Source organism: Lissotriton helveticus, chromosome 4_1, assembly GCF_964261635.1.
Source record: "Lissotriton helveticus chromosome 4_1, aLisHel1.1, whole genome shotgun sequence".
Classification (NCBI taxonomy): Eukaryota; Metazoa; Chordata; class Amphibia; order Caudata; family Salamandridae; genus Lissotriton; species Lissotriton helveticus.
This window is the reverse complement of record NC_136063.1, coordinates 793,379,420-793,399,868: the sequence shown is the minus strand read 5'-3', so window position 1 is coordinate 793,399,868 and position 20,449 is coordinate 793,379,420. Positions and strand designations below refer to the sequence as shown.

At 44.4% G+C, this 20,449-nt stretch overlaps 1 protein-coding gene across 1 annotated transcript in view; it reads left to right on the top strand.

The window, feature by feature from the left end:
* Positions 1-20,449, top strand: part of MIB1 (MIB E3 ubiquitin protein ligase 1) — a 347,133-nt gene that overhangs the window by 262,224 nt on the left and 64,460 nt on the right. The window contains exon 17 of the mRNA XM_078687432.1: positions 12,208-12,397. Within this exon, the coding sequence (XP_078543558.1) occupies positions 12,208-12,397 (190 nt within the window). The remainder of the gene's footprint in view (positions 1-12,207; positions 12,398-20,449) is intronic.

The following is a 20,449-nucleotide window of genomic DNA, read 5'->3' as shown; positions in this document are numbered from 1 at the left end:
AAAGGCGGCCATCTTAGTCGCCTCCGTGGCCACGCCCCCCAACTTCCTGATCTTTCATAGCATTAACCGAAAAGTAATGGGTCTCCTTGATTGACCTGGTTTATTTGAAATTGTAGACCAGATTTATAAAGGACTGAGGATAAGCTGACTATCCCACTTGTCTGGCTTCTGGACGTTGCTAGTGCGTACTCCGGAGTTCCCCATCCATGGGTACGTTTTTTATTTGTTTGGACGATCACATGTTCTGGGGTTGCCCTGGGAAGGGTGTTGTGGTTTCTATTGTTACAGTTTGTTGAGTCATGCGGTGTGATGTCCTATTCCTTTCCACAAAATACAGCTCCTGTGCCTAAATGTGTGGTCGCAGTTCTGCAGCTTGAAGTTCTCCCAGAAGCTTACTATTAATCTTTAATAATTAGATGGCGAAAGTTAACATAATCACGTGGAATGTCCGTGGTTTGAGCACTACACGGAACAGGCATGCAGTCCAACAGTATCTTAGAAGCAGGGGCGTGCAGATGGGTTTAATGCAAGAGACCCCTGTGGCGGGAGGCGAGAATACCAGTCTAGAGAAGCGCTGTCGAGAGCAATGCTTTTGCACCAAATACTCCGGATTTGCTTGGAGTGCACTGGTCTGGGCTGTGTGAGGGTCCTCTTCCACCATATCAGAACAGAGATTAATCCGGAGGGACATTGTGTTGGTTGTAGGACAACTGGATTGCAGGGGTATGTTATTGGGAAGCATATACAACCCCAATGTAGTGCAATTGCTCTTCTTATCACACCTATCTACAATACTTATTAAATGGGACCACATTCCGTGGGTACATGGTGGAGACTTTAATTGCGTACTAGATCCATACCTCGACCGTCCTCATCCGCCACTCCCTACCTTCCCAGTAGTTGACATCTGCGGCCCACCTTGCTCAATGGCTGCAACATTGGTCTTCATTGGACTGCTGGATATCGCTCCACCCCGACTCTAGAGAGTTATCCAGTATTATGGGTATCTTTCATAGATTCACATGCCTGAATCATTCCCCGTCGTCGGGGTGGGAGTCCCCGGTAAATAAATATAGTAATGTCACATGGACATATACTTAGTACTAGGCCAGAGGCCTCACATTAGTAGCCTATCTAGGTCCTTATGTAAAAAGGACCAAACTTTGGCCAGTAGCCAATCAGCTCCTATCACCCTCCTGACCTTCCTGGAAGGAGCCCTTGTCCCTCAGATTTTCTACCGCACGTCGTGCTGAAGGGAGTCTCCACTGAGCTCTGCTCAGGTTTTTTCCTATATCTTTGGATTCTATCCTTTTATCCTTTTATTCTTCAAGTTTTGGTAGTGAATATGGCTACTACTCCTAAAAAAGGGCTTTTTAGACCCTGTGCCTCTTGTAGTAAAATGAGGTTACATATAGAGGACAAACATGAAGATTGCCTGTATTGCCTCTATCCTCAGCATTCTGCCAAGGAATGTAAGATTTGTCGCACTCTCCCGGTCAAGACGTTGAAGGACAGGGAAGGGCGACTGCTTCTGTGGCTCCAGAGACTAAAGAACAAAGAGCAGGTAGTCTCCTCAGGTGAGAGCGAGTGTTCCTTCAGGAGCTTCCACTCCGCTTCAAAAAGGCCTGGGCAGTCATCTCCAGATCAGTCTGAGGCGCCTCCTCACAAGAAGCCAAAGTCTGTTGAGAGTCATCCTAAGGTCAAGCCTTCTCTTCAGATGACAGAATTCAAAAAGCCTGCTATAATGTCGTCTAGCCTGCCTGTGACGTTGTCGACAGTCTCCATTTCGACATCCACGGCGTCTACTTTCTCCATGGCATCGACTTCTACCACGTCGTCGACGATGGGTAGGTCAATATCTTCTGTCATTCCTGTCATAAAATCGTCGTCGTCGCCTTTGACAGCGCTCCCGTCGACGTCTGCTTCATCATCGACGAAGGCAAAGCTTCAAGCGTCGATGAAAATCCCATCGTCGACGAGGACTTCCTCGTCGACGAAGATCCCATCGTCGACGAAGATCCCATCGTCTACGAAGACACAACCGTCGACGAAGATACAGCCGTCGACGAGTTCCTCGTCGGCGAGGACACCGTCGTCGACGAGGTCGTCGACGCCACCGTCGACGGGCCTGTCGACGACGAGACCGTCGTCGACGAGACCGTCGACGACGCCGTCGACGGTGGCATCGTCGTCGTCGAATGCTGCAGTGTCGACGCCGCCGTCGACGAGGACGTCGTCGTCGTCGACAAAAACATCAATGACAATGAAAACACCTGAAACATCAAAAATAGTAGACGCTACACCATCAACGGACACCGCGTCAAAGGATTTACACTCCAAGGGCTCTCCCTCATTGAAGTATACATATACACACTTTAAAATGTCGTCATGTTTGGTCACACCAGAGATGACCTCACCCAGCAAGGTCCAACAGTTGTTGCCAACGCAGTTTTTAGACACGGAAGATCCAGAAGATCAGTCCATGTTTCCCATAGCATCCAGTCCCTCTCATCTCAACATCAAAATTCATGAGAGTTCGGACTGTGAAGATTTTGAGGAAATTACAATTCAAGAATCAGTTCAAGAGCATACCACTGTTCAGCCTATGGTGTGCCTTACAGCTTCAATTGTTTCTGACCTACAATTTCTAATTTCAGATTATAAACAAAGATTTCCATCATCTGCTCCTGCCTTTGGAGTACAGGTACCACAGGAAACACCAACTCCTAAACATCGACAGCGTCCTCTCCCGCGGGATGTGCATCAGGAACAAGAGACATTTCCTCCTCAAAATTCTACGGATGAGGAAGAATATGAGGAAGAAGTGGGAATTGATGGGGCCCAGGATGAAGAAGGCGAAATACATGATGACGATGATATGGATTCTGATTATAATGCTAACCCAGATCCAATATCCCCAGACCAAGTACAGGACGATTCAACCCCTGAGGACTTAGGGGGATTCCATAATATCGTAGGAAGAGCGGCTGCAAGATTCAACATCCAAATAGCATCGGAAACGAAGGACTGTTTTCTTCATGATTTCAAAGAACCCTTCAAGAGATCAGCTCGCTCCATTCCAGTAATCGATTATATATGGGAGCAAGGACAAAAAATAATAAACTCCTCTCTCTCTCAATCCAGTGCCGGCTAGACTTGAAAAGAAATACAAAGCCCCAGACACTGCACCCGCATGTTTGACTGGTCAAACTAAACCTGATTCAGTTATATCTCAGGCCGCTCAGCGGAAGTCCAGCAATCCGTCAGCGACCATGACCGCTCCTCCTGATAAAGAAGGAAGAAAGCTTGATGCCATTGGCAAGAGATTTTCCTCCATGTCCGCCCTATCAATCAGGGCTGCAAATTCTCTGGCTTTACTAGGGCGCTATAATCGACAGATATGGGCAGATATAGCCCCATATCTGGGGGCGATTCCAGAAGACCAGAAAGACGAGGTTAAAAAGATTTTGCTGGAGGGTGAACGCTCTGCTTCAGAGATGATAGAGGTGGCCCTGGATATTGCTTCCACAGGGTTCAGTCAATTGGCGGGAGCAGCAGTTTTAAGGCGCCAGGGCTGGCTTAAAGCCACAGCATTCCGGCCTGAAGTGCAAGCCAAAGTCCTCGACATGCCTTTTGATGGGGAGCGCCTTTTCGGTGAACATATTGATGACATGCTGCAAGGCATTAAGAAGGATACCGAAACGGCGAAAGCCCTAGGCACTCTACAATTCAAGCAGAATTCCTTTCGAGGCTCCAGAGGTCGAGGACAACAGTCTCGTGGCAACTATCAAGGTTACAAGTCCTCTTATAATTCTTCCCAGCAGTACAAACCTCAATATCAGCAGAGGCAACAACAACAAGGACAATCCTCATATAACAAGTCGTCCTTTCGAGGAAGAGGAGGAAAGAAAGACAATAACAGACGTCAATGACTGCTTTCTCCAGCTGGCCTCCACCTCTTCTCCACAGTTCGTAGTTGGAGGAAAAATTACCAACTTCCTTCACAATTGGAAGAAAATTACTACAGATCGTTGGGTGTTGCAGTTAGTCCGCTTCGGACACACTCTGGAATTTCTCGAGCATCCTCCTCCAAATCCACCATGTCCGGCGCAACACAAAAATCTAAACATACTTCAACAGGAACTCTTGCTAATGCTTCAGAAAAAAGCAGTGGAAAGAGTTCCTCGAGAACAAAAGGGGAGAGGATTCTACTCCCGATTCTTCCTGATCAGAAAAAAGGAGAAGAAGCAGTGGAGACCGATACTGGATTTGAGAAACCTAAACCAATACCTCAAGAAGCAGTCTTTTCGTATGGTTACCCTTCAGGAGGTATTACACCTGCTCAATTCAAAAGACTATATGGTATCCTTGGACCTCCAGGATGCCTATTTTCATATCCTCATTCACAAGAGTCATCGACAATTCCTGAGGTTTACAGTGGCAGGCAGGCACTACCAGTTCAGAGTCTTACCATTTGGCCTGAAGTCAGCTCCGCGCATCTTTACAAAGTGTCTGTCTCCGGTAGCAGCATACCTTCGCCAGCATCATCATCAAGTCTTTCCCTACCTGGACGACTGGCTTGTCAAGGCTCCTACTCGAACAGGCGTGGCCAAATCCTCTACCGCCTGCCTTCGTCTCTTCGAGAACTTAGGCCTAACGCTCAACCAGGAAAAGTCAAATCTACGTCCATCACAACGTCTCAATTTCCTAGGAGCGACATTGGATACACAACAGGAGAAAGCCTTCCCTTCCAGGGAACGTCAGGTCAAGCTGAGAAACCTGGCCGTCCAAATTCAGACCAAAAAGAGAGTCAGGGTTCGACTATTCAAGTCGTTGCTAGGAATGATGTCTTCCAACATATTTCTCATTCCGCATTGTCGTCTCCACATGCGACCTCTACAGGAAGCTTTAACAAATCAGTGGATCCAAAGTACAGGATCTTTCGACGACTGGGTCAAGATCACTCAGGTCATGAAAAAGGCTCTGAGATGGTGGCTTCTGGGCGACAACTTGAACAAAGGCCTTCCTTTTTTACTCCCAGTCTCCCCTTATGTCATAACCACGGACGCATCACTGGAAGGATGGGGAGCGTTCCTTCAGGAATTGCAAGTACAAGGTCAGTGGTCAGTGGCAGAAAAACGACTCCACATCAATTTGCTAGAGTTACGAGCAGTACGCTTAGCTCTTCGGGCATTTCTACCCCGAATCAGGAGCTTCCCAGTGCTTGTGAGGACGGACAACACCACCACAATGCACTACCTAAACAAACAGGGAGGTACTCGATCCAAGACGTTGTCTCGCGAATCTCAGCAAATTTGGAGGTGGCTACTCCAGCACAACATTTCTCTGCGGGCAGAGTATGTCCCAGGAGTAGACAACATCCTGGCAAACTCGCTAAGCAGACAGCGCTCAATTTGCCACGAGTGGGAGCTCGACCAGAAGACGCTCGACCCAGTGTTCTCCCGTTGGGGCAAGCCTCACCTGGATCTCTTTGCGACGGAAATGAATGCGAAATGCCAAAGTTACGCAAGCTGGCTTCCCCAGAAAAGATCCCTAGGGAATGCTTTTTCGATGACATGGTGCGAGACCTTTGCTTACGCCTTTTCACCGTTTCCCCTAATCCCAAGGGTTCTCCGGAAATTGAAAGCATAGAGTTGTACCATGATCCTGATAGCCCCAGCGTGGCCACGCCAGCACTGGTATACAGAACTACACCTGCTATCGCTGGAACCTCCAATTCTATTCAGGACATGCCCGCATCTCCTTACAATGAACCAGGGACAAGTCCAACATCCGGATCCAACATCTCTCAAATTATCGGCTTGGCTCCTGAGTTCAGAGAGTTCCAGAACCTAGATCTTCCACAGGAATGCAGAGTCGTTCTAGCCCGGGCCCGGGCTGAAAGTACTAATAAGACATATTCCCTCAAGTGGAAAAGGTTCTGTTTGTGGTGTAGGGCTCAGAAATTGCATCCGTTCACTTCTACTCCAGCACAAATTCTGCCCTATTTGCTCCACCTAGCCAATTCAGGGCTGGCACACGCTTCAATAAAAGTCCATCTGGCGGCCATCTCCAGGTTTAGACGTTCTTCGTGTGGCGCTTCACTATGGACCAACAGACTGGTCAAGCAGTTTCTGAAGGGATTATTCAGAACTTTCCCTCCAGTACGAGCGTCACCACCTACATGGCAACTAAACGTGGTACTAGCTCAACTAATGAAACACCCGTTCGAGCCAATTCACAAAACAGATCTTAAATATTTGTCATGGAAAACGGCTCTACTACTGGCACTCACGTCAGCAAGGAGAGTGAGTGAACTGCAGGCTTTTTCTGTGCAAGACCCTTTTATCCAGTTTAAGAATGACAGGGTCATTTTAAGGACTAATCCAAAATTTATACCAAAGGTTCCGTCCTCTTTCCATCTCAATGAACCTATTGTCCTGAGATCGTTCTTCCCAAATCCATCATCTGCGGCTGAAAGATCTCTGCACTCATTGGACCTCAAGCGATGTCTCAAATTCTACATACACAGGACTGAGCAATTTCGGAAGTCTAACCAATTGTTTGTTGCATTTAGCAGGCCTAGGAAAGGCCTAGCATTGACAAAACAGAGCATTTCCAGATGGATTTCAGCGGCCATCGCATTCTGTCACCAACAGGCGGGCCATCCTCTGCCTTCAAAGGTTCGAGCACACTCCACTAGAGCGATAGCCACCTCCATGGCGCTCTTTGCTTGGGTACCCATTGTCGACATCTGCAGAGCGGCGACATGGAAGACGCCGCATACGTTCACCAAGCACTACTGCTTGGATTCTGAACTTATGAAGGATGCAGCAGTAGGACAGGCTGTCCTACGTCATCTATTTCATTAGAGGTGAGCCTTCTTCCTATCATCCCACCTTCCAGGTAATTTACCGCATATTTCTTATCAGGTTGTGAGTATCATGTAAACTGTGTAACAACTTATGATAAGTTTATTATGTCTTTCAAGATGTATGTGAGAAATGTGCTCATTATTGCTTGCTATTCTGATTCAGGCATGTGAATCTATGAAAGATACCCATAATACTGGATAAGAAATGCGTTACTTACCTGTAACAGCAGTTATCCAGTATTGGTATCTTTCATAGATTCACATGCAACCCACCCGCCTCCCCTGGAAAGGCTCACCTAAGTCTTCTCAGTAGGTACTACTTGGCACGGTGCTTACGAAAATCTGAGGGACAAGGGCTCCTTCCAGGAAGGTCAGGAGGGTGATAGGAGCTGATTGGCTACTGGCCAAAGTTTGGTCCTTTTTACATAAGGACCTAGATAGGCTACTAATGTGAGGCCTCTGGCCTAGTACTAAGTATATGTCCATGTGACATTACTATATTTATTTACCGGGGACTCCCACCCCGACGACGGGGAATGATTTAGGCATGTGAATCTATGAAAGATACCAATACTGGATAACTGCTGTTACAGGTAAGTAACGCATTTCTTCTCCTATAATTCCCCCACATGATTTGCATGTCCTACTAGACCGCATGCTTTGTGACCCAGCTACCAGACTTCTGGTGACAGGAGCAGAATATTTAGGAAGGATCATAATCCTCTGCAGATACAGTTGAAATGGGGAGCGCCACAGCCGCTGGTCCCCACCTGGTGGTTGAAGCCTGCTATGTTGAAAGATCAGGATTTCCAAGACGCAACAGACGAGTCCCTCTCCCAATAATTGTCTGTAAACTGGGGTACTTCTAAGTCAATAAACTGGGAGGCAAGGAACGTTGTCCTCGGGGGCCATTGTATATTTGCAGTTGTAGTGATGGCAGCTGATCTGCAAAAGGACCTGGTTCACATCAAGATGTCCTTGAGTACACTAGAGGCTGAGACCCTAGCTGACTATGCAAAGCAGTGTGCATTAACGGATTTACTGAGCAGACATGCCCAGCTCATTGTGCTGCTACGCTGTGTGGATTTCTGTGCAAACCAAGCAAAAATGCACAGGGAAAGGGATAAATTGGGCCGATATGAGCATGGCTTTTGCGTAGTGCCATTCCAACCTTGACATTGAGCTCTATCACTTCATTTAGTGACATGTGGGGCAGGGTGGGTATAGAGACCTGGGAGGCAGTAGGAGTAGGCACGCTTTGTGTATTGTTCTAAGATGGAGCACTCCTACATTGTTATCGATTACAAGAAGAACATGAGCTCCCCGCATGTCATTTTCTAGCTCATGGCAGTTTGCTAGCTGCTTTGGTGATTTTGTAGGACATCAGACACTGAGCCTGACCAAAACCCTCTGATGCAAACACTTTACATACTAGTGGTCGTGGACTCCTCACATGGTTTGTTTACCCTTTAGCGTACACCACGCATGATCCGCTAGCTGCGACATGCAGATGGTGGGAAGTGGATGGGGAAAGAGAATTAACACAGAAAGAATGGTAAAAATTGCTCCTAGTGTTGCAGAGCACGAACTTCCAATATATCCAGCATAATATCCTTCACAGGGCCGCCCTTAACCCAGTGAAACTTTATCAAATGTTTGGATACTCTCTAAGTGCGCTATGGTGCATATGTACTGGAGCGGGCCAGAGGCTGCAACACTGTGGGAAGTAGTTTCTACTGCATTAACAGAGATGACTGGCTGTGAAGATGTGTGCACTTTGGAGGACTCATTGTTGGGACTGTTTAAATGCCCAAAGCTGCTAAAGCTGCAAACAGGCTCATTGATCTGGCGTTGCTGATTGCACGTAGAGTCATAGTCATGCACTGGAAAGCCCAGACGTTACCAAGTAAAGCGGGATGACCGCTATATAATGCACCCTTTGATGTTTTTCTGTGGGATAACATAATGGTGTTTGTTGACATTGCAATGTAATACTAAGCTTCAGTGAGAACGATGTAGATCCAAGCTGTAAAGGACTTGCTCTAGTTGTGTGAGTATTCAACAGACTATTATTGCTGCATGTTCTCGTTTGTTCTGGTTTTCTTGCTTGTGAATGGAAAGAACCAAGACTTCCTCTGAATTCTGTATGATGTATGATAGCACTGGTTATGTGGCGAGCATTCTGTCAATGTACATATACTTTGTTGATATGACGCATTGAATGGTGCTGTTACATGCAAATAAAAATTGCTTTAAAAATAAATGGTTATCCTTGAATTGGATAGTGGTATTCTATGATATTACTGTGATTAGCAGTGGAAGCAAGCTAGCAAGTAATGCTATGTAAAAATCCATATTCTAAACTTTTCAGGATCTGCTGCATGTATTTGCTTGTAAAAGGGCTTTTATTTGGGAAGTGTTGGTCAGAATCCTAAACTAATTTTTTTATTTTAAACCCAAGAGGTTTATTTGGTAACATTTTTGTAGCACCGTTGTCCCAGTCCCTTTAATTCACAAGAGGAACAGTGATCTTTGGATACTGTCTCCAGCCATTTGGCACCCTTTTCCCGAAGGAGAACTTTATTGTATTCTGTTATAATGAAATTGCATTCATATAGTGCTTACTGCCCCTAATGAGGCATTGAAGTGCTTTACAGTGAATAAAATGCAAGGTAGTGATCAAACCACTGGTTATTGGGATTGATCTTGTGCTCTCAAAGAAACCATTCCGTGCCTTCACTCCAGTTTCTTTGTAGTAGATTAATGACTTAGGTGTGATCATTGGAGGGGCTATCTGAGAATAGTAGACAGTTTGCAGCGATATGGTTTCAAATAAAGAATTTAAGGCAGACAGGCATGCACTGTAGAGTGGTCTATATACATGAGGCATGCAGAAGGGAAGGAGAGATTCATTCAAAATAAATGAGGACGGGAATAATTGAAAGTTTGTCAAGGTCAATTTTTCATACAGTGTTTTAGGAATATAGCAGGTAGAGATTTGTTTGCGATGGCATACAATCTGTTGATATAAACCTGTACAAAGAAGCAGTTTTACATACAGCTCTAAAGGAGTGTGACTTTTAAGTATATCTAGCAATCCTTTGTCTTCCAAAGGGATGACAAATACTTGCCTTGCTGCAGAAAGCAACACCAGGCCTTGTTGAGTCCCCTTTACAAGTGACCGTCAAGCAGTGCGGCATGTAAGCACATCCCAGTACCTAAAGCTATCATTTAACAATATCATTTAGAAAAGGTCTAAAATTGTTTGAGGCTTGTGATGTTACATATCTGCCTGTGTGCAATAGAAATTATGCTTGCGTAATGTTTTTTACTTTGCTTTACGCTTGTTAACCAAAATTCCTAAATTATGCCATTATGCCACTGCGTGTTATTATGCAACATTCACAGTACAAATGTACCGTGAACACACCTGAACAACAGAATGCAGGTGGCTATTTGAGGTGATCACATTTAAATGCATCCTCCCACCGAAAATTGACATGTGGATACATTTCATGCTGCAGTACTGCACATATCTGACTACATTTCATATAATTTAGCTGTAATTACGCGAAAGCAATATACGTGAATTTCACACGCCCCTATTTATGTCTAGCTCTTGTACACATTGCTGCACTGTGTCCAATGCAAGAAATACTTCTGTACACAGATAAGGACCTTACGTGCACCTACTACAGCACTGTATTCAATTCTGTAAAGTATTGTCATTGTTTATGCAAAACATTTCACACCATACATAAAGTACACATATAAACATGTCCTATAAACACCCGCCAACTCTTACTATTTGAGAAGGAAACTTATACACACGTTGCAGCGATGATTATTGGTAAATTCAGTGCCTGTTTATCTGACCCATTATCCGATTCAGAAGCGCATTGGACAGTGCTGTCCTCTGCCCCCACCTGAAGAGTACCGGGCCCCACAGAACAGACACCACGGTCTGCAGAATGGGTGTGTCTGAGGTCACTGTGACCCTCTAGTATCCATCTTAGCTCACAGTGGATTACACCGGCCCTAAATATGATGATAATGATGATGTGTCTCTTGTTCGGGGCATTCCTCGCTCCTATTCTTAAATCTCTATATCAACTTCGAATTCCTGACTTTTTTATTGTCATGGTATAGTTGGTTTTCTGATATTTCTTTTCAGTTCTTGACGAAGGTGAAGTCCCGAAATGAGTGCTCTAGCCCATCATTTCTTTAATTGGTGGTCGTTTCCCAGCTAAGGATTGATAGAAGGCAGCAGTCTTCCGTTTTCTTGTCCTGAACATCTTGAAGAGCTTTGGTTATGGGCAGCAGAGAGCACTTGTCACTAAGCTTTCCTGTCATGCCACCCTAAGTGATGCGATTTACATTTTCACAAAAAGCGACAGGCTAATAGAGCAGACCTGTGGGATTGCCTTCAGCATATTATATTTGAAAGCTCCCACCCCAGCCAAGAGGGCTGCCATTCAAAAGTGTTACTTAAGTAAAATGTTCAAATTATAGTATTTACAGTAACAGAACACTTCCAATTCAGGTACGTCATTGTTCCTCTATCCACCGATCATTCCTCAACTCTGCCATATGTCCTCCACTTACTTGTACTGGACTATTTCTAATGATTTTCCCCTCGTGTGCTGAACAAATTATTGTCATGCCTGCATTGTGGAAATCCAGCATATTATTATAGTTACAGTGCTCTACTTTCATCTCCTTGCTTTTCTAAGCTTTTTAGAGTTTTCTTAAGTGATGTAAATATAACCTATTCTTTAAGTCATTTACTAGTCTATGGACCATCCATTTTCAGTCTACGATGCATAATAAAGAGTCCATCCTACTTTAGATAGGTTAAAGCTCTGCCATTCTTTTTAAACTTTCAAAACAGGTGAGGGTGTGAATAACCTCCAGGATGCAGCACGGTATTTGCTTACCATAAACATTTTGTGTTGGTTTCTCTAGCCATTGTATAAATGACATGGTAAATAAGTAATGTTAACAAAGGCACAGCGATAATACTGAGTTCCCCATTTGTAGCAAGCATTCCAAACAGTACTAGGGACATTAACGTCTGTCAAAGCTGTCACATAAAACTGAATGTGCCACTTTTTCTGCATAGCTTTAACTACTGATAGAAGGAATGAGCAGCTTGGTTTGAATGCTGATGCATACTCTGTATTGCACGCCTGCTCATTTAAAACATGTTTACATTTATATTTCGTAGGAGTTAAGTACAAAAAAAAATACTTTCTCGAAACAAAGTCAGTTTTTCTATAATCTATGTAGGATTTCTTTCTCATGAATTAATAATTACATATTTTTTCTCTTAGTGGCATGGTGGGTTCTCACAGTCCATCGCTGACCAGTGACTCGGAAACGCTGGAAGAATGTATGGTGTGTTCTGATATGAAAAGAGATACTCTTTTTGGCCCATGTGGACATATCGCTACGTGTTCTTTATGTTCTCCAAGAGTCAAGAAATGTCTTTTGTGCAAAGAACAAGTTCAGTCAAGAACAAAGGTATTTTATTCCCTCTTTATGAACTAGCTAATAGTATATTGTTGCAACAGATGCACGTTTGTTTGACAAAGTAAAGCAATGATTTAGCAAATTTCCGGCTGCCTGATAAAAGTGCTATAAGTGGGTTCATCAATTGCTTATATTAAGCAGTCTTCATTTATTGGGACAGTGTGTTGTAAGGAATGCTGTTTTTTTAATAAATGTGTTATTTGTTTTCTTCATGCAATGCTGTAAAATCCACATTTGCTATATAATTGTGCTTTTGCAGGGTTATATCAGAAAATGTAATCTTTGCTAAGTTCGTTTGTGCTACTTTGGATTCTGACACATTTTGGCTGCATTAGCTGTTGTATACAAAATATGTTTTGTTGTCTGCTTCAGAGAAAATATGTAAAAGACATGTTTGGCTTGAATGTGTGAGTACGGTTAAGAGATTGCTTGTCTTTCGTAATCGGCAGCAGTATTTTAATGTCTAGACCTGCAAAAAAGTGATACCAACAGAGGTATGTGGGGAATGTATAGTGCAGGGATAATATCATTAATGTAGTTAAACATCTGAACTTCAATTCAGTGTCACTGAATCTAAGGTGCATCGATAATCATGGCAGTCAAAACAAAGTGACATAAAATATTTGATGAAACAAAGATGCACTTTGCTGAAAGGCTGAGTCAAAAAGTGGTTTTGTTATACTGGAAAATCCGAGTTCTGTAATATGAGATATGGTGGATGGAAGTTCTAAATCTTGGTAGCCACCCTGGAGAGTGTAGCCTTGAGTAATTTATTTAGTGCAAGCTACGTGAACCTCAAGGTTCAAACACAGGAAATGTTATGCTGTATATGATTTCAGAGATTCTACAAACAGCTGATCTTTTTCCTACCTCAAACATACTTTACATGAAGTCAATGTTGAATGTAGTTGAAGTATTATTGGTCTGAAAAGGCCAACCCATCAGATCATGCAAGTATCTGGCTGCACTACAAAGTCTTATGATATGATGAGACATTACCAGAAATTAGCGGTCCCCTTATTGGCCATAAGTAGTGGAACCAATCTGTATAGTATTGAACAGGAATGAAACTGTTTAGCTACATGAATCAGTTGTACGTTTATATACTGTACTTAGCCTGTCAATAAAGTCCACATTTGTTAGGTTTTTCATTTTTTATCTTGACAAGTAAGAGTGTCTGTTATAGCACTCCTCTGTGATGTTTATTGGTTGTTAACAATACCGGACAGCACTTTCTATACATTGTCATTTTTTCATCTTTAAGTCCTGTTGGATTGAGGAAGAGTGAAATATTTATAATAGAAGTTGAATTAAAGACAGGAAGGAGTTCAGATTACCTTCCCTTTGAGTTGTTTTTGCGTATTAAACACCAAAGCGGGTTGTGTAGAGAATTTTATTTTCATAAACTTTTGAGGGTTCTTTGTGTTTGAGAGATGGAAGGCTTTCGAAAACAAAACTTTGTTTTGTTCACTGTACAATTAGAGATTTCATTGGTTTGACAAATGTAGAATTGGAGTCGTACTGAATAAGGGGATGCCTATTGCCTGACTAGGCACCCACTACAATATGTGCACATCAAGAATCGAGCACTCTTTGAAGTCTGGATGGACTTCTATACAGACGGGAACAATTACCTTCTACAGTAGGTGTCCCAATCTGACTACACAATTTTCCTGCGAAAATGGTCTCAATCTCTGACTGAATGCCCACCAAGTGATCAAATAGATTGTCACAGTGCACATCTGTATGAATATTTAATTGACCTCCATGCAAAAATGACCGCGAAATTCTCTGAGCTAACCAAGTATTTTAAACCAAAGCTTGTGGGCAGAAAATTGCAACATAATTGACCTTAGAAGAAGCAGTTAAAGATGCCCCGAAAATCTTGGAGCCAGAATTGCAGTGCTTTGAAGTGAGGTATTCCTATAAAGATGCCTATGTGCAGATGTACGCCTAAGGTTTTTGCTTTTCAGAGAACCCTAGGAAAGGTACCACTCCACCAAGACTATTATCACATATTGAACTCTAAAAAGAAAAGGCTCAGTTGAATGAGGAACCATACCTTCCTCATTCAATTGAGCCTTTTCCTTTACGTCCCCTGCATGGAAAATGAATGCGTACCCCTGCCGTAAGTGCCCGACTTCATTTGAAACTGGTGTCCTGACTTTTTGTTCGGCCCTGCCGTCACCCTAGTCTATCATGTGTGCAGAGACCCAGACCTGTACCCGGTAATGAGAGTTCCAAACCCACTTCTGTGACCTGGAGGGGAACATCAAAGAGACCCTCTTAACTGTTCATTGGACTGCTGGCCATGCCTTGGGTGTATCACATGAAGTGGTGGCAGCGTACCATGTTTTGTGAATCAGTAGTTTGACCAGACCATGTTCTCTTTGTCAAGGTGTGGCTCCTTTCGTGTGAAGTTACACTGTGGTGTAAAATTCAAAACTTGCACTACATTTCCATGTGTGATTCTTGTGCATGCATTATAGCACATGAACGATGGTAGTATGTTATCAGCCTTTTTATACTAGGACTAGTAGGATTTGTTTTGGATGTCCCTTGTTCAACCCTGCACATGAGGATGGACATTGCTTCCCCAGACAGTTAAAGCATATTGATGCATTACTGTGGCTGAGTGGTGCAAATGCAGACACTGAAATTCGGAGGATGGAGACAGGGAAACCTTTAAAATTGAATGAGTGCCTCTTTAGCAAACTGATGTGGATTAGTTCATCCTGAGTACTGTCATTAGTTAGATGGTGGAGGTGAGAGGTGATACTGCAATTTCTATTCAGGTTGAGGAAGTTTCTAGGTGAGGGTCTGCCATTTTGTCTGTGCCAGATTGTTGTTTCTGGAACTTTGATGACCACTAGGTTTGATCACACACTCCATTGTGTGATCTCTGCACCTTTGTTTTGGGCACTCCTTTTCCAATCACCCTCTTTGCCATCTTCTGTGAGACCCATCATCTTTCACAAAGGCTGTCTGAGGAATACTCTGAAAAGGGCATTTGAAAAAACCCCACACCAAACCAGTTCTGAAGCCTGTCTGGAACATTTGTATAAAAGTAAATCCAAACCACCCTGCTTTGTTACAGTTCCAAGTTCTTCATGGCAGTGTGTGGAGTGCTATGCAGAGGGTCTAACTACTGCCTAGAAGCCTGTCTGCTGAGCGAGGGAAGGAGAATATCTGGCCCTGTAGGAGAAAAGATTGTTCAGGAGGAAAATCCTGTTGTGTTAGAGGTGTTGGGAAAGCAGATTGCCCTAGAGAGCGAAGCCACCTGTTCTGCCCAGTTCATGCCTATAACTCCATTATATCACCCTGAAGGTTGTAAACATTAGAGCTCTATTTGGACAGGGAGAGGGCATCAAGAGGAGGAAGTCACGCAAGGGTCACTACCGCTCGAAGTCAAGGTCACGTGCACATTCCTGCTCTTGTAGGGTGGTTCTACGACAGGTCATCTTCGTGTATCAACTCTTGGGGCAAGTCTAAATCCCCGCTAAGTCCCTGTCTCACCACACTCCTCCTGAGAAGTTGCGAGGGAGTCACGGTGCTCTGCAATCTCACTCTGTTCCCTACTGAGGAGCCGATTTAGCAGCAGATTCCAGTTCACCTCAAATTTCTCCCTCTGTTGGCGATGCCACAACATATTAAGGAATTTAAAAAGGCCATTCTCTGCAACTTCAGCACCCTAGAGGCTTTCTCTTGTGCCCCCTTTGCGCCCAATATATCCACGGAGTCCTCTAATTGGGTTTACCACCAGCAAGCCTGCCCTCTGCGCTGTCTGTCTCCTGAACCTACTTTGGGTCCAGCTCCAACTCTAGAGACGACTCCTAGCCTAGCACCACAGTCCATGCTGAGTGCTGCCACATTGATGACGGCGCTGTTGCCTCTGATGCCAAAGGAGGACATCAATCCCTTAGTTCTATCGGACGTAAATCCATCTCGACCTCAACTGCGCTTGAGCTTAGTTCGTACTCTGCCGGCCCCCTTACATTTTGACTGATACAGCCGTCCAGTGCTCCAACAACTGTTAAGATTGAAAACTGACCAGGGCCAACTAGCTTTTATTGATTATTGTGGGAACCAATTCTCCTTGCAGTATGATGATGATACATTTTTATATGGCCCTTCACCTTCAAGAGACCAATGGACCAGACACTTCCCATGACAAGGTGACTGGTCTCTCTGCATTCCACCCCACCCCACCCCCCAAACAGGACTGCCACAGCAGTCTACTTCTCTTTGTCATGGTCATTACACTCTCGTATCTGCAATTCCTTTCCATTTAAGTGAAAACTAACGTTCTCACACAAATGTTGCAACTCCGACAAACCTTAAGTGAATCCCTAATGCCATTCAATGAGGCCTGGACTGACACCATCATGAATACTTGAATCAAAGCCTGGTTTTGCACACCTGGAAACAGACATGTGGTGCGTGATCACATACCCTCTCCAGGTGACCCAGCCTTCTGAACACAGCACCGCACTCTGGATTGCCTGGTTGTACAGGTCTCTACTAGCAGGGCTAACCCCAAATCCTTTCACACCAACCCTCAGACAGAATCAAATAAAGACTTGCGACATTTGGAAATAGGGTGTTTACCTCCACTAGCCTCACCCACCTATCAGTCAATGACAGCTGTTTGCTTAGTAGCACCTAAAACACTCACGGTGCGGTGAAAGGGAGGAAAGTGATCAATTTGGTCATTCTATCTACACCGTAGGTTAAGCCAATAAGCCAGCCTTATTGGATTCAATAGCCTTACCTTCATTTTGTGGCATGCTTCATCCTCCGCAAAATCATCACACCCTGTTAATTTTGTACTGCCAGGGCAGACTAGACCTCTTTGGAGAGGGAGCTATTGCTAAAGCTTTTGACTGGATAAGGCTAGGATCCAGATCATTTAAAAAAAAATACCATGGGATAAACCTAAAGGAGTTTCCCTTTATAATTAGGTACTCCAGCTATATGTTGGGCGATTTGGGTGCAATGCCCCTGTCATCCACTAAGGAGCCGACCTGTTTCTGCCCTTACAAATGCTTGCTATCAGGTCATGGGCATTAGTCCGGGCTCAGAAATGATCCCTTCTAGACTATTGTGTTCATTCAATGGGTAAAAAGTGCTTCTATTTCACTCAACGAGGTAAAAAGCGCTTTTCTATCTCCACAATCGTTCAATTAAGTAACCTATAGTATAAGAAATAAAAATAAACCTGCATAATGCCCATTCAAAATGTAAAAGTAAAAACATGCTTTCATAACTAATAGTGAAAAGCAGATATAAAACTCTTGTGACACAGCAATCCAACACAGCACACAACATTTGTTATTAGTGATGAATCAGAGGGTACATTCACTCTATCAACCTTCATACCCTACTGTAGGTTTATTTCGGCTTCATGGTCTGGCGGGAGGTTGGCATCCCCTGTAGTCTCACACGTGGGTTGAAAGAATACAAGATGTATTATGAGAACCAAACTCAAGATATCCTGGAATAATATTAAATGTGTGGGGATTGTAGGTATTTTACCTACATCAGACTCTACCGCAAACTAATGGTCTGGCAAGCACGTTGTGAATTTTATGCTGGCATCTGTGTTATGAACGGTGTGGACATGAGGGTTGCATCAAAACGCTGGCACGTGGTTGCATCGCTCCATCTGATCAAGCGGCGCGCCTATTCACATTCCTCGTAAGCCTCACATGTAGAGGGAATAGACTGTGGGTCTGATTATGAGTTTGGTAGTACGAGAGCGGGTCACAATTCCAATGTCCCGCTCTCCAACTGCCAAACTCGGTCACCTGCTAGATTAGGAGTTTTCTCCTGGTCTGGCGGGCAGTACTTTGGCTGTCCCAGGATGGTGCCGTGTGAAGGCGCATATGTTATCCTTAGCATGCCAATGCTGTAGGACGGTTAAAGCAAGTTCCTGCATGGCATCGATGTCTTTGGTCCAGTCAGACTTGTTTGCAAAACCTTAATCTCAACCCTGGGTAGCTGTGTCTTCGAGCAGCAAGGCTTAAACAAAGAAACTAGTGTAAAGCATCTAGAAGCACCAAACAGCTTAATAAGAAAGTCACGCAACGCGAATCCGACACCAATATTTAAAAATAGATTTTGCAATTATATTTTAATGACTTTTTAGAGACCAAGATTTGCAAAACCCACCGGAGGGTTCAGGAGATGTAGATTCTTAAAGACAACAAAAATCTTTGTTCTTTTAGTCTCAAATGCAAAAAAGCACTGGTAACTGTAAAGTTTCAAAGCTTTTGAAAAGTTTTGATGAGTTATTTGGCTACTCCGGCCCGACTAGGGCCACCCAGTCTGGCAAGGAGATAGTCAGGGGGCCACTAAGAGTATTGGGACAGTTACCTTGTTACAAAATCATTCTCCAGTCCAGGTCTGAACTTTACATCACGACAGCCACAGACTTTAATTGTGTGGTCTGTATGCTAAACATGCAGGAGATGGAGGATGCGCAAGAAGGCTCTGAGTGCTATGCGGTCGACTGGGGTGTCCTTGGGTTTAATCCTCTGTCCACGAGTCAAGTGGGCAACTTTGGCCACATAGGTTAGGGTCCCTCTTTAAGCAGTAGAAGGCCAGCTGCTGCTTAGCTTCTGGTCTCCGGTTACAGCGAGTCCAGCGGTATCCTTTGGTGGAGGCTATTGTCCGTGAGTGACCAATCTGGACTCTGGCAACACCACTGATCTGGCAGACTCGGGTGCAATGTTTGGCAGTCGAGGATCAGTCTCTTCGGGTGCCCAGCGGCGATAAAGTGACGTCTAACTTGCCATGTTGGGATACTTCATCTTTGATGGCCCTGGTATTGGTTCTAGGTGGCCAGCTGACTGACCCTTGGAGTCACTTCTTGGTCTGGGGCTTGGTAATAACTTTTTCTCAAGCCAGAAGCCACAGGCACAGTCTAGCCCAAGGTGCGTCAGGTGCAGTTCAGCAGACTGTGCAGCTTCTCTTTGCCTGGTCCAAGGATTAGCTGGGCAGTCCTTCAATCTTTTCTCCAGTTCCTAAGTGATTTGAGGTTCAGTATGCCAGGGGTGCCATATTTATGACCAGAATGTGCCCTGAGGGGATGATGTGGTCACTAGCCTGTGGGTTACACGGAGCTCTCCCGTCATATGACAACTTCTGGCTATGTGTGGCATCTATTAATCCCAGGGTGCACTATTCTGCCTACTCCCAAGATGTCTGAACCCTTCCTTGGATGTGAGGAGCTTAGTAGCCCACACTAACGATGTGGCTATCTGTGGACTACACTCCCGCAAAGAAAACGGTATAGGCACTGGTCTCCCCTCTCTCTACCTGGCGCCAGCCTATCTACCTGAACAAAGGGGCAACCCCTCAGGAGCGGGTTCGCCATTTGACCACTAAAGGTAACTTCGCTTTTGAAGCTCAACTTTTGTGCCAAAACCCTGAATTGCTTCATGCGAGTGGGAGATAGTACCTCCCTCTGTAGCAGGCCATCATTTTTCCTAAGCCTGTGAGTCATTCACACAACTCCCCAGGAAGGTAGAAATCTGTCTGGTGGTCCGCAACCGCATTAGACCACTGGACAAACTGGGCTACAGTATGGCAACTCTCTAAAAGTTGTTTTTCCTTAACATTGACATTAAATTCGACTTGGGCATCAACTCTGGTTTATACCACAATGTAATTTGATACCTTAAAGTCCCATTCACACGTTAGCCAAGCTGAGGGGTCAGCCAGTAACTCCGTGTTAGTTAACAGGGCTACTAACTTATCCACAGCAACACAATAATTTGGAAGTGTTGCTGTTGGGACACATTAAAAGCATATGTCCTACTTAATAATAGAGGTCCCTACCTCGAGGCTCCATAGGCCTTCCTTAGGGGAGGCTTGTATATATTGTAAAGGGAAGTGGGGGCTTTGCCGTCAGTTAAAATGGCAAAGTCAAGCTAACAGTTTAAAACTACCTTTCTAGGCTGCAGTGGCAGGCTAGGGGCCATTTTGTACTTTGTCCCTCAAAGGGTAGCACAACCATTGCTGCGGCCCTTCTATGCACTC